Source organism: Octodon degus, unplaced genomic scaffold, assembly GCF_000260255.1.
Source record: "Octodon degus isolate 3935 unplaced genomic scaffold, OctDeg1.0 scaffold00059, whole genome shotgun sequence".
In the NCBI taxonomy this organism is placed as follows: domain Eukaryota; kingdom Metazoa; phylum Chordata; class Mammalia; order Rodentia; family Octodontidae; genus Octodon; species Octodon degus.
This window is the reverse complement of record NW_004524635.1, coordinates 980796-995430: the sequence shown is the minus strand read 5'-3', so window position 1 is coordinate 995430 and position 14635 is coordinate 980796. Positions and strand designations below refer to the sequence as shown.

General features: G+C 37.8%; 1 protein-coding gene across 1 annotated transcript in view; it reads left to right on the top strand.

The window, feature by feature from the left end:
- Positions 1-14635, top strand: part of Znf385d (zinc finger protein 385D) — a 354050-nt gene that overhangs the window by 334740 nt on the left and 4675 nt on the right. The window contains exon 5 of the mRNA XM_004634180.2: positions 4251-4484. Within this exon, the coding sequence (XP_004634237.1) occupies positions 4251-4484 (234 nt within the window). The remainder of the gene's footprint in view (positions 1-4250; positions 4485-14635) is intronic.

Below are 14635 nucleotides of genomic sequence, written 5' to 3'. Positions count from 1 at the left end.
CATTTTGTTCCTTCTCTTTGTCATTTTGTATACCACTGTCTTCTGACCTTTGGTGTAGAGCTTAGATAGAGTTATTACCTTAGCACCAGGTCTGGATCTACAAAGATCGGATTCCTCCAGGTGGGTGTTGTTTGGATCTGGCTGCTGTGATCCACTTCTTTCTGCTGCAACCATTAGAGTTGAACCCTTTGTGTCTCGCTAGCAAGATGTTCTGCTCCTGAATCAGCTGGGTGGGTCTTGCCTCTAGCCTCTTTTCAGGGAGTTCTGCTGAAGGGTTCCGCTCTGGGCCTGCACTCTGGATCGAATGAGGATCTGCAAGCCCTGAGCCCCAGGTGGTCTCACTCACAGGCTGGGCCTGGGCTGTGGGTCTATTCAGGATCCCGCAGGCCCTCAGTCATCTCACTCACTCACTGGGCCTGCGCTCTGGGTCTATTCAGGATCTCATGGGCCCTGAGTCACCTCACTCTCTCGCCGGGCCTGCACTCCTGGTCTATTCAGGATCCCGCCAGCCCTTGGTTATCTCACTTCAAAATTCTATTTCAATGAGTGGATAAGAATTATATATAACTTTAATTTAAAATGCTATTGAAAAAGTGTTTCTTAACTGTATATATAGAATAGTTGATCTTTGAATAAGAAAAAAATCATGTCTTGTTATAGTAATACTATCTTTATGGAGGCAAGATGTATACATGAAATTTAAAATGAAAACTCTGCCTTTGCATTTCTTTAAAATACCTGCATACTCAGAATATAATATATCTATGCTCATCTTTGTGATTAAAAATGTACCACAAAATGTAAGTGTGGCAAGGTAAGTGTTTTATATTAATTCCTCTAAGCCTGATGTAAGGAAGGAACTTGTCAAAAAGATATCAATACTTCATTAAACCCCAGGCATAGGAAATCCAGAGTCTAATCTTGTGGTGTCTTTGGTACAAATGTATGTTATCCTCTTGGTGTCAGGAACAACACAAAAGTAGCTATCACGAAGATTGGAAGTCTACAATTTTATTCATTCTATGTTTTGATTAACAAATTTCACTGTGGTAAGAAAGTTATTTTAGGATTAATAATGCCTATTCTGTGTATCATTTCTAGATCAAGACATGTCAATGCAAAACTAAGTTATTAGCAGTAGCTTATTACTGGGTAAATATGTGCCATGGCAGATTTCAATGAAATAAATACCCATAGCATCACACTCTGCCTTCGTTGTGTGACCACAGTGAGTTTCAAGGTTTCTTTTTTGTGTCTGTCTCTCTGCGTAAATGAAGTGATAATAAGAACAATGCAATGGTGTCAGTGCACTGCTGCTTGTGATCTTTTTCTAGACAGTGATAGCCACGGCCAAGATTATCATTCCCAGAAGTGTTTTTTTTGTTTTTTTTTTTTTGTTTGTTTGTTTGTTTTTTTTTTTGTACCAGACTTCAAATTGGACATGTTAGCACACATCTATAATCCCAGCACTCTGGGAGGCTGAGGTAAGAGAGTCATAAATTCAAGCCCTGAAGAATTTAATGACTTAGGAAGGCGCTACCTCATGATAAAAAATATAACAAAAGTCAGGACATAGGAAGATACTGTGTTCAAATGTTAGTACCAACTAAAGAGGAGGAAGAGGAGGAGGAAGTGGAAGAGGAGAAGGAGGAGCAGAAGGAGAAGGTGAAGAAAGGAAAGGGAAAGGGAAAATGAAAGAATTGAGGAGGAGGAGGAGAAGTATAAGGAGGAAGAGGAGGAGGCAGAGGAGGAAGAGATGAAATCCCTGATTTGCTCATTCCATGAAATATTTTGCCCTGGCTAATTATATTCCACCTGTGTAATCTTGGGAAATTTCCTTCACTATGGAAATTCACTGGTTTTTATCACTTTGTATAAAAGTTTAAATGAAATTTAAATGTATAGAAATTATTTGAAATGTATAAGCCACTCAGCAAATTGGCAACTCTTTCTTTATTCACAAGCACATACAAACAGGGTTTCAAACAGACTTTTCTGATTTATTAGGGGCAAGCAACAATCTTATGACCATCTGAAATTGTCATATTTTACACCATCTTGAGATCCTCAGATATAATTTCACTCTGTGACCTAGTACTTTAATGAAATCTCAGCAGAAAAGTGAATATTTATCAAGAACTAGACCTGTTAAAATGTACAAAGTTGATCAAATATGGTAGCTGCTTAAATTTTTTAAAACATATTACAATAAAAGACCCATTGCTATTGGTTCTTCTTAAACCACTCTCGCTCACTTCACACTTACCCCATTGTTTTTGCTACAGTGAAGGAGTTCTGAAAGTTGTCTTTCCTCAGGGTCTGCACCCAGTATGATCAAAATGTAATGAATGGTGCTGTGGACTGACTTCCAGTGCAAAATCAGCCTCATGAAACATTACAGTGTGTCCTTACCCATGTTATTCATTGCATCTGACACTGTGAAACTTAGAACTCTTCCCTAAAGTTAAATGACTGTAAAAGGTGAATGTTTTGAATCAGTTGAGGAGACTGAGTTAGCCTCCACCATGGAAATAAAGACACTCATGAAAGAAAACTTCCAGAACTGTTTGAGAAAGTAACGAGATTGATGGAGTAAGTGTGATGGATTGTGGAAAAGTACTTTGAGAGGGATTAATGGCAGTGTGTCTTTTACTGTAATAGATTTTTAAAGATTTAAGCATTCACATCATTTTTCTGTCATAGCTTACATTCTGATGACAAAATACATCAATTTTGTTTTTTTCTTTTTGTATGAGACCTTAGTTTGGATATGATATTTTAAAAATATGGTTAGCAAGCATTTTCCATTCCATAGAAAGAGACCTATTTATTGATTTGAACCTAAAGCTAGATAAGTGTTTGAAAGTGTATGAAAAGGAAACAAGGCCCAAATGAATCCTTTTATCAAATGGTTCTTAATAAGAGACTATTTTTTTTCCATATATTAGTGTTTCTGATACACTCAGAGAAGCAGTGGCGGCATCCCACATTCTCACTCATACACCTGGAGCAGAGGCAACACCCTGCACTGCAGCTTACTCCTTTTGATGTGAGCTAATAAGTAGTAACTATTCATGCAGAAAAGCCATCATTGCAGACAAACCAAATCACTGCCCCTTGTATGCAGAGCCAAATCTACTTGTCTTGAACACACTGTGACATAAAAATGGACCATGACATCATTTGAATGATGTAGAATAGCAGTTCCAACAGCAACCTTTGGAAAGGCAGTGATTTGGAGAAAGAAGTTCAGAACCAGCTGACAGCCAGAAGGATAAAAATAAGAGTAAATAGGGTATTAATTTAGAGGTAAATGGCAACTTTTCATTGGACATGACAAACACGGCTAAAATCCTGGTGCTTTGGCATACATGGGAGGAGAGCTTAGGATACCCAAGTGAACTCAGGACAAGGTAGTTTTTGCTTTGAAAGTTGATCTCTCCAGATTTGGTGTCAGAATTGAGAGCCAAAAGGGTTGTTAAGTTACAGAGTATCAACACTTTCATGGTCATCAAACTCTTGGTGACATTAACGTGGTGTGACCAGCCTGTGAATTACTTGTGAATAGTGGCTCTTGATGTTTCAGTGCTTCTGCCACCTACTTCTGGCGCACAGTTTGATACAGAGTGTGCATATAATAAATATGAAGACTATATTTCCTCTCTTTTTTATATTGGCAGTTTGGGCACTAGGCATTTAATATAACTCTTTGTTAATAGAGCAACGGCTTTCTGAGCTACTGATCTGGATAAAGCAATTACAGCATTGGGATTTTACACTTTTATTCCTAAGCATATATCAAAGACTCTGCACTTTTTAGCCAAAGAAAACATGAAAAGAAAATAGAAAGAATAGTGGTAAGAAAAAAGAAAGATATTTAAATGTGTTTATCTTGTACCTTAATTTTTAACAAGCATATATGTAGGATTCTATAGTGTAAAATACTGTAAATATTCCTTTTCCAAGGAAAGATATTAAGAGCAATTTGTGATGTGCTTAATTATTGCATAAAATACTTACAAATTGTACTTGCATGTAGTTTGAAGAATGATCTAAATGTTTCATTTCACAACATAAAATTGGATGAAATCATCTATGTAAATATCCTCATGAGATGATTGATATATAGTTGATACAAAGTGATTGCTAATTTCTCTTATTGTTATCGGTGGGATGTGATATTAGTGCTATGTATACAAACAGAGAAAAGTAATGTCCCTGCCCTTCTTCCTATGTTATTTTGAATACAGACAGTACCACGGGGACACCAGCAATATCAACGACGACAAGTGTGGAAATCCACAAAAGCAGTGTTATGACAACTGAGATCACCTCTAAAGTGGAAAAAAGCCCCACGACAGCCACTGGCAATAGCTCGTGTTCCTCCACAGAGACAGAAGAAGAAAAGGCAAAGCGGCTTCTTTACTGTTCTCTATGCAAGGTTGCCGTCAACTCTGCCTCACAGCTGGAGGCGCACAACAGTGGTAAGATGCAGCGATTTCTTTTCTGTCTCAACAACTCAGCAATTATCTCCCCCTGAATAGATTAGATCTTTTGCAGCAGGGGACAAAGGGATAGAAGAAAACTGGCAAATATTACATGAAATTCAATAACCATTAAAAATAAAAATGACAAGCAAAATGTCACTTATATAAGGGAAAGGAAATGGCCTTTAGGCCATGGTGTGTGTGTGTGTGTGTGTGTGTGTGTGTGTGTGTGTAGTGTAGGGTAGTAATTGTTAAGAGACAAAATATAATTTTAAAATGTGTTTGCCTTTATATGGTTTCTAGATTACTTAAACTATTCCATGCATTTCTTTCCCTGTAAATGGAGTTTTCTAAAATTGTACATATGATAGATGGCAAAATGTGCTTGCATATTGCACCTAAGCTTGATTAAAACCCCCTTATTATGATTTTTATAGCAAATACTCTTGCTTTGGTTTATCTGTGTGATCTGAGCAGTTGAATGTAAGAAAGTAGTTGAGATGAGATGCAGCTCACTGGTAGTGTTTGCCTTGGATACATGAAACCCTGGGCTTGGTCCCCAGCACTACTAAAAACTGTTTGAAAAGGTAAAAAAAAAAAAAGACTTATTTTGTTTAGTCATCAAGATACAATCCCTACATGCAATACTTTATTTACTTTTCTTATAACTGAAATATATTCTTCTTTTCATTTGACTGAAGCTCAGAAAAGGAAGAGAATCTGACCAGGCAGAACCATGTTTCAAGCACATTTCCCTTTTACTTAAACACTATCCTTTACAGCAGAAAGGAAAATACTGAAGTACTCACAAGACAACAGGATGCTGTCTCAGTGTATAGGATTATGGTTCTATCCAGCTGGTGGAGGTCGTGGTAGAGGGGTGAGCAAACAGAATTACCAGCTTTCCTTAAAACAGGGATTGATTGACAAGGTGCGCTTCTCTCTAGAACCCTGGGTCCATTGCCAGGATTCTATCATCAGCTATAAGAGAAGACCCATTTATGAATCATACCCTAAGTTAACATTGCAGCTGTATGTTGAGTCACTGACAGTCATTGTGCTGCACTGGTGACAGATAAGCACTAAGGGATGCTGAGGCAGAATTGCTAATAATGCTTATCGTCTTGTATAATTAGCTGCAGTCAGAGAAGGTTCATAAGTTCAAGAGTTGAGTAACACAGAAAAACAACTGGCCCTGAGGCTGAATCCACACCATGTAGATGTGCCATGGGTTTCCTCATGCAAAGCCTGTTTTTCCTAGATGCTGTACTTACTACAGTGTAAATGTCATTGGAAATAAAATTGATTTTCAAGAGTTCTTGATCACACCACATAGTGACAGAGAACACATGAATGTGGGAGAGGATATTGCTATTCACAGATTACAATGCAACTTGATAGTAGATTAAGAACCAATTATAGGGCAGGGGAGAGAGCTCAATGGTCTAAGCACCTGCCTGGCAAGCATAAGAACCTGGTTCAATACCCAGCACCACATATCGTGCTGGCCCTACCTCGGATGCGCCAGCTGGCCACCAAGACCTAGCTGGTGACGCACACTTGTAATCCTAACACTGAGACTGGAGTATCACTAGGTATCCAAGCTGCGTAGAGAGACTATAACAGAACTACAGACTATAGACTATAATGTACCAAATAAATAAATAATTGTTTTTTTTAAAAAAAACTTTTAAAAGAAGCAATTAAAGAGTTAACTTGGTTATATCGTATCAGGCCAACGTATTTCATAAGCCAATACTATGGTCCTTATCACTTTTTTATAAAAAATACATATGGAGCTTTATAGTATATTTACCCATAGATTTTTTTCCTATGCCTAGGAATTCTGTCATCCTATATCCAGGACCTGAACAGCTATAGTTTTGGGGAAAAGAAGCGATAAGTACTCTCAGTAGCGTTTCACACACAGAACCATGAATGACTATAGCAAACTCATTTGACAGTAAGGAGGTAAACAGAGTAGAAGCCCTTCCTGGAATCCCTCTATAGGAATATTTCCTGTGCACCTTCCCCCTAAAGAAAACAGCCTCTTCCCTGCTTTCCAGGAAGCTTCTTGGGTTTTCTTATCCTTGTATTTCCTTTCTTGAACTAGAAGGCTATTTGTGTTTCAGAATCACTCACCCTAACTTAATGCTCATTTTAGATCTTGCCCTAGACTTGAACTAGTAAGCTGTGTCAGGCCTAGAGGTGACAGAGGAAGAGCAGATACATAGGTTGGTCATTTTTGAGCCCCCTTCAGCCACCATATTTGATATCCAGACCCAGTTCGGGTTTTGTAATTGCAGCAGTATTCAGAGGCGCACTTGTTCGGGACTTTCTCCAGATAGAGATGTGCATGAATGCAGTCCTCATATTGCCGGATGGCTGCAGGTTCCTTCCTCTCCCACACATTCCTCCATGGGCAGAGTGGAAAGAATTGGGATTCTCCTGGTACCCCTCCTTGTCCAGGAGTAGGCGCAGCAGTATAGGATTCAGCATAGGATTATTGTGATACATTTCAGTTTGGATTCCTATACAGGCAAATTCTGAAATAAGCATTTAAATACAAAGAATTTCTTAGCTATGTGAAGGACACAGGTTAGGAGATGGGGAAAAATGAGGGAAAGGTAGGCAGCCAACATGGGCTGCATCCATTAGCCAGCTACCAACATGGGCAGCAGGAAAACCCAGACAAGAGCTGTGACTTCATGGTTCAAACTACTTCACTGCTTTAAACATTGAAACCCTGGTTAAAGAATTTAATTTATTCTACTTCAGTTTCTTCATGTTTATTTATTTTTTACTTTTTAATTTTTTTGTATTTTAGGGAAGTGTCTACAGGGTGTTCAGGGTCTCTCTACTATATCAGACTCGTAGTGATCCACCTGTTTACAGCCTCCCAAGAGCTGGGATTACAGGTGCACGCCACCACATCTATTCTCAGTTGTGGCTCAGCACGCCCTGGGGACAGTGCTGGCATGGATGGCAGGCATAGGGATCGAATCCCTGGCCCCTGTGCCTGCTTGCAGCTACTTTAATCTGCTGAGCTATTTGGCCGGCCCTTCATCTTTATTATAATCACTGTGCTATTATTGTTTATTTATTTTTAAATGATATAGTACCTTTGGTGAACTCCATCTTTGGAATTATGAATTTACTAATGAAACAAAAAAATAGATCTGATTGATTTTTGGCAGGGGCTGGAACTGATATGATGTCTATTGTAGGATAAGTAAAAATCATGTACTAATCCAGCTACTTATGGGTTATTCAGGGATCATAGTGTTATTTTATTTGCTTTCTCTTTTTAGTTTTCTCTAAGGTATAACCATTTGAAGTTGTATTAAGTGATTATATTCTATAACATTGGAGTTCAGCGTTCAAATGGAGACATTACTGCTTTGATATTTTTAGAATATGGGTAGAGGTAGCTTTTCTGAGCTATCAGGCCCCATAAATTCTTTAAACTTCCTTGTATGTGATTGACACGGATGTTTCAGAGATATATTTTATTTTGTACTTTAAGTGTAATTACCCCAAAATATCCTACTTGTTCAGTTATTTTTATCATTTTTCTATATAATTAAAAACAACCTTTGATTGTTTTATAGTTAAATCTTATTATTAATTTAGGCAGTTTCAGTAGTTATTTTAAGAACTAACATTTATTTGAGAGTTTTCCTAAGTTCACTCCAATTTTTCTGTCCCTAGTCAGAGCTTATTCTATTTCTGACTAAATTTTAACAGAAAATATCACTATCAAAAGACAGATATTACTGAATTTTAAAATACTTAAGTATTTCTTATCTCTTCTCTTAACAAAAATAGCAATATTAATGAGAAGACAATTAAAATTTATTGTGAACACCAAAAGTAATTCCCACAACAGCTAATACAATTAATAGAATACTTCAGTAGTACAGATTTAAAAATCACTAAGGACACCAAAGCACAAAGCCCCAGGGTTCAGTTCATGGACACAAATTCTGACATGCACAGTTCTGCCTCCTAAGCTCATAACACTTCTTAGAAATAAATAGACAATAATTTCACTGCCTAGACTTTCAATAATTTTATTGACCATCTACTGTATGGCAGGCATTGGGAGACATTTAAGATCCAAGTATTAGTATGGTGTGAAGCTGAACTGTGTGTGAAGGCGTTTTAATCATTTGTAGAAAGTTTTTTTTTGTTTTTTTTTTTTTTTTTTGGCATAACAAGTGAATCACGATAGGAAGATTTCTGAACAACCCTGAACAATATTATTTATTGCCTCCAGGAATCCCAGATCTAGTTTGTGGCTCTGTTCAGGAGAAGAGTATTTGCAGAATTGGCTCATGTTAAAAGCTCATTTAAGCCAGTCAGCTGTGGTCAGTGTGGGTGACCATATTGTCTTTAAAACCCAAGGATTATCTACAACTTTTATTCAGCCTTTACTAGGGTAAGAACAAAGATTGAATTTGACAAAACATACAGAAATCTTCCTATCATGATTCACTTGTTATGCCAAAAAAAAAAAAAAAAAACAACAACAACAACAAAAAAAAAACTTTCTACAAATGATTAAAACACCTTCACACACAGTTCAGCTTCACACCATACTAATACTTGGATCTTAAATGTCTCCCAAAGACCCATTCATTTAAGGCTTGGTTCCCAAAGCACTGTTATTGGTTGTGAGATAGTGGAAACTGGAAGAGGTAACACCTAGTGGGGCGTCTCTAAATCATCAGCGTGTGGCACAGAGGGACCTGCAAGACCTACCCATCTCTTTTCCTCCCTTTTCCTTCCTGCTCTGATGTGAATGGTTTTGCTGTGCTGTGCACTTCTGTGTCATTTTTCCTGCTTTACCACAGATCTAATAGCACAAGACCAACCATGACAACCTGTATATTCAGAAACTGTGAGCAAAGTGAATCTCTTCCAAGTGATCACCTCAAGTATTGTTGTTGTTGTTGTTGTTGTTGTTGTTGTTGTTATCACACATACATCCTGTTTGTTCTGCCTGCCTGTGAAGGTCACACTTGAGCACCAAAGTTCCATTATATCATATGGTAATCACTAGCTGTAGGTGACATTTAAGTTGAAGTTCAAGTCCAGTGTCTTGGCTGCAATAACCTCAAATACTAAAGAGCTGCCATGTCTGCTAAGCACCATCTGAGCTCACAGATGCTCGTAGGTCCAGAAGCATCTCATCATCACAACATTCTGTATGAGCCCATGAACTAGATAGATAATGCAACGTAATACTTTTAGGATATTGGGTTAGTGAATGATTTTAGATATATTGCCTAATGAAAGAATTATGGCATACCTGAGTACAGTCAGGTTTGAGCTGTTTCACATTTTTAACCTCTCACTAGTTAGCAAACAGAATGAACGACTTTGGAGAGATGGAAAGATGCATTTTATGTTTATGAGTTTTACACAACTCTCCTTGTTAAACATGCGTTCATGTTCAAACCAGTGGGAGAGTCAATCTGTAGCAGTTTTCAGTGGACTAAGCTTCTGCTTAGACAAGCACAGGGACTGGTTTCCTATCCCTGGCACCAAGAAACAGGCTTGGTGGCACATGTCTGTAATCCCAGCACTGGAGAGACTGAAAATAGGAGGATCACTGTGAGTCCAAGCAGCAGAGTGAGACCCTGTATCAAATACATTTTTAAAAAATGTACCTAAAAATGAGTTCCTGCTGAGGGCACGGGGCTTGACGCTGAATGTTGGGAAGGCGTCTGCCTCCACTGTATGACTTGTTTTTGATCTTCAAATTTCCTAGTGTGAGCATCTGTTTACCATCATTAAAAGTAAAAATAAGTAAGTGAAGCTATTTTACATAAAAAAATTTTAAAAACGCTACTTTAATAAATAATTGAGATGTCATCATATCTGACACACACACTATGGAAATGTGGCGTATGTATTTAGTTTGTTAATATATCTGTTTCGTCAGGTCAAACACAGGTCTTTGCTTTGAGCGATGTCTCCAGCCCTTTTATTTCTTGAGGTAAAGCTTCATTAACTCGCCCAAGTAGACCTTGCACTGGCCCCTCTCCTGCCTCTACCTTCAAAGTATATGGAATTAAAGGTGTCTAGCACAACACACAGCTGATCTGTCTGAGTATTGATGATGAATGTGAATGAGGGAAGGCTTTTATATAGACAAGCAATACAATTTTAGTGCTGTCAAAGGCCTTTTCTTACAATGAGATGCATGCATGTAAGATTGGTTCATGCATGGCTGCTGAGGAGCTGGAGAAAAGCCTTTGTACTTCCTGCCCAGACCTTCAGGGCCTTCTGGATAAAAGAAGCTTTCCAGATATTGAAATTTCTCCTCACATGCTTAGCTTCAGAAGTTAGTGCTGGATGGATTTCATGGTTTTGCATGCTGACCTCATCGCACACAGCCCCATACTCTGTTCTCTGTGTCACTGGGCCTGCATAGCCCTGCTCTGACTTTTCTTTAGGTCCTTGTGTGGATTGTCTCCCCACCCCCCATCTGAACTTCACAGCTTACCTCTAGGGCCTTGACTGATGCTGAGGACACAGACTTATTTTTCTCTATATTAGACTTATTTTTCCTAGACCCTTGTCTCAGCTGCACAAACTAACCTGCAAGTTCATTATTAGTAAATAAGCAAATTATTTTCAACCAGGTAACTAACAGAAATAATATAAATTTTGAATAATTACTCAGTCACATGGTCTCATAGATGCCATCCTGAGTGTTTAACTTTTGTTGATATACAGATAAAAGTAGACCAGAGTGAGGATTTTATCTCCATTAAGAAAAAATGCAAATACAAGTAGCATAAAAAATACATGATTTTAGGGCTGGGGTGATAGTACTTGGTGGCCTAAGCAAGGACCAAGGACCTGGGTTTGATCCCCAGTACCACATGCCATGCTGGCCATCAAAATCTGATGTGGTGGTGCACGCCTATAATCCGAGCACTGGGGAAGCTGAGACAGGAGGATCACTATGAGTCTGAGCTTTGAAGAGAGACCCTGTACCAAATAAATAAACAAAAGATTTTTTAAAAAATTAAATACATACCTTTAGAAATATGGTAAACTTTATATTTAATCATATAAAAATGTTGTATGGAGTATTTTATGCTTATTTATTTCTAATATATACATTCAAGACACCATATCTTCCTTAGAACACATAAGAGCTATGATCTAATGCTATTATGCTGCAGTAAAAGCACATGAAGGAAAACTATCCTTGAATTTTGCCATATATATGGATATTGTTCATTTTCCTGTCCTTTTATGTATAAATTGAATCGCTGAATTTGGCAATGAGATAGTAACCAAATTTTCGTTGGCTGCTAAATGACTTTGTGAAGTATCCTGTCAAACACTATTAAACATAACAGTATTAATGGGCATTCTGGAGAATTAAACTTTGAGGTATAGGAATTTATTTCAGAAATGGTCAATTTTTTCAGACTATGGAAAGATTGATTTTCCTTTAAAATAAATTCTCCCAAGATGTTCTTTGTAATGTTTAGAAAGTTAGGATCAGGAGGCTTAAAAGTAGTCATATTTTTTGTAACTTTAAAACTACTTAGGAAAAAAAATCTATGCTAAGGAGACTATCAGATATTTGATAAAAGATTTAATGAGTATTATGTTCATTAAAGCCTACTTATATAAGAATAAAAGAAATATAACTTGCGCAGCAATAAAAGGAATATAAATGACTAATGTTAGATAAGTGGATAAAATATCCATATTGCAAGGTCTTTGTTATTACTGAAAACCATGTGCCTTTCCAAAAGTATATGTAAAGGTAATTCTACAAGACATTTTATGTGATATCACTTTAGCTAAGTTTTTCAAACTTCTGAAAATGCACATATACAATTAAAAAAATCAAAGAACAGTACATGATAACCATTATTAAGAATTTGATATACTTCTGATTGACAAAAATACATTTGTTGTTTTCTTTTTTGAAATTTTGTTTGTCTAAAGACCTAGTAAATTATTTCTGATGAAATTTTTATCATGTAAGAATCATTTGTCCATTTTCCTTCTTGTCAAACTTCCTTTTGTGCTTGTACTCACCTTGAGCAACACTGAAAAAGGTAAGTCTTACAAGTGAAGGGCCAGCCAAACAGTTTAGCAGATTAAAGAGCCTGTAAGCAGGTACAGGGCCAGAGGTTTCATCCCTGGGCCTGCTGTGCCAACCCAGCCCCCGGGGCATGCTGAGATGGCAAGTCAGACTGGGTGTGGTGGTGCACACCTATAATCCCAGCTCTTGGGAGGCTGTAAACAGGCAGATCACCTTGAGTCCAATCTAGTAGTGAGACCATGAACGCCCTGTAGACCCTTCCCTAAGATTTAAAAAAAAAAAAAAAAATGGGGAATGAAAGGAAGACCAGCCCCTTTCCCAACCCCAGTATGTCTTTCATTTATACAAATAGATGAGCAGTAAATACTTTGTCCTAAAGTACAACTAAATAAATAAGCAAAAATACATGCTAGGTGCTGTTGTGGTACCTCATGATTGGCTGAATTTAAACTGCTATGGAACATGGTTTCTCTTTCTGAAATCATGAAACTTCCAACGAAGGCTGTTATTAGCATCAGCCTTGAAAACTGACAAGAGGAAAATCATCCACTTGGCTGCCTGCCAGTGCTCTCCTCAGAGGGAAAAAGAATCTAGTGCGCAGATAGACATGTTCCCACCCTGCTGAGTGGTCACAGGAGAAGGTAGGAGACCTGCAAGATATTTACAGTGCTGTTGAAACCAGAGGTGACAGATATCTCTGGCCATTGCAAAGCAAAGCCACCACCTTTCACTGTGTCACGATCCATGGGAATCTTCTAAGCAGAGAAGAACACTGAGAATATGAGAGGTGAAGAGAGACTGAAAGACAAAATCAAATTTCAGAAAACTATATTAATATGTAAGATGAATATGCAAACTGCTATGGGACATTTGTATATAACTGCATCCAGATGTCTTAGCAATCCTGAGTGGATTGCTACAGATTTAGCTAGCAATCCATTTTGTACTTACCAGGCACTTCAAGTACTGTTTGCATTGTGACTGGATGCATGTAACTTACCCTCTCAATACCTCAGTTTATTATCTCTACTATAAGATAATAAGAGGACTTCACTCACAACAGTTTTGAGCAGAAAAATAATACAGGACATCTGAAATGATTAAAGCTTTAGGTGAGGCTTCATTCACTGTCCATATTATTCATGAACATTTTACCTCTCAAAATGTAAAATACATTGAAATTAAGAGTACATGTTTACTAATTTTTAGCAAATACATATTCCTTATATCGTATTCAAGTTTTAAAATCTTATCAAATTATCAAACAGCTATTCAGGGTGACAATCCTCTTCTAAGTGCATGAAGTTATACTGCACAAAAGTTTAATTGTATGTGATAAATAGTAATTCAGAGAGTTAAATCTAATAGGTGAAATCTTCCTCAGATTTTACCACATTCCTGTGTGTGTGTATGTTTAGTGAGAGAAGATAGGTAGGGAAGGAGGGAGGGGGGAACAGAGAGACAGACAGACAGACAGACAGACAGACAGACAGACAGACAGACAGAGAGTATTCCAGTTGCCGAACACAAGCTCCAATTTATGAATGATAGCCCAAAGTTAACTAGCAGTCCCTGAAGAAAGTCTGGATGAGAATTAGTCTATTGATTCCTTAATCATTCATATACCAAACTGGTTCCATTAATAAATCTCATTTTGAATGTAGAAGTTGCACATGAAACACATTGTATAAAACCATCTGCTTAGACATAGAAGTCAGGGCACCACCTACAGTTTTTTGCTTGCTCCCTTAACTATTCCCCCTTCTCCAACTCACACATCTTGGAAGTGGAAGGCACTTGTGGTTACACTACGGCAGGGGAGATGGCCCGAAGCAAACCTTCAGGGAGTCACACGCCGCACACTGGAGCAGAGTGGTGGCTCCAAGCTGCAGTTTGCCAGTCTTACTGCAAGATGCCCACTGCTTTTTCTTTCCTTGATGTGTTGACATACAAGTGTTTTAATAGCTATGCAAGGGAATATGGCTATTCTATAGGGGCAGTCTAAGTGGTATAGTCACGTGTTGTGATCATTTTAAATGAAGGAGACATGTGGCTGTAAGGTTTT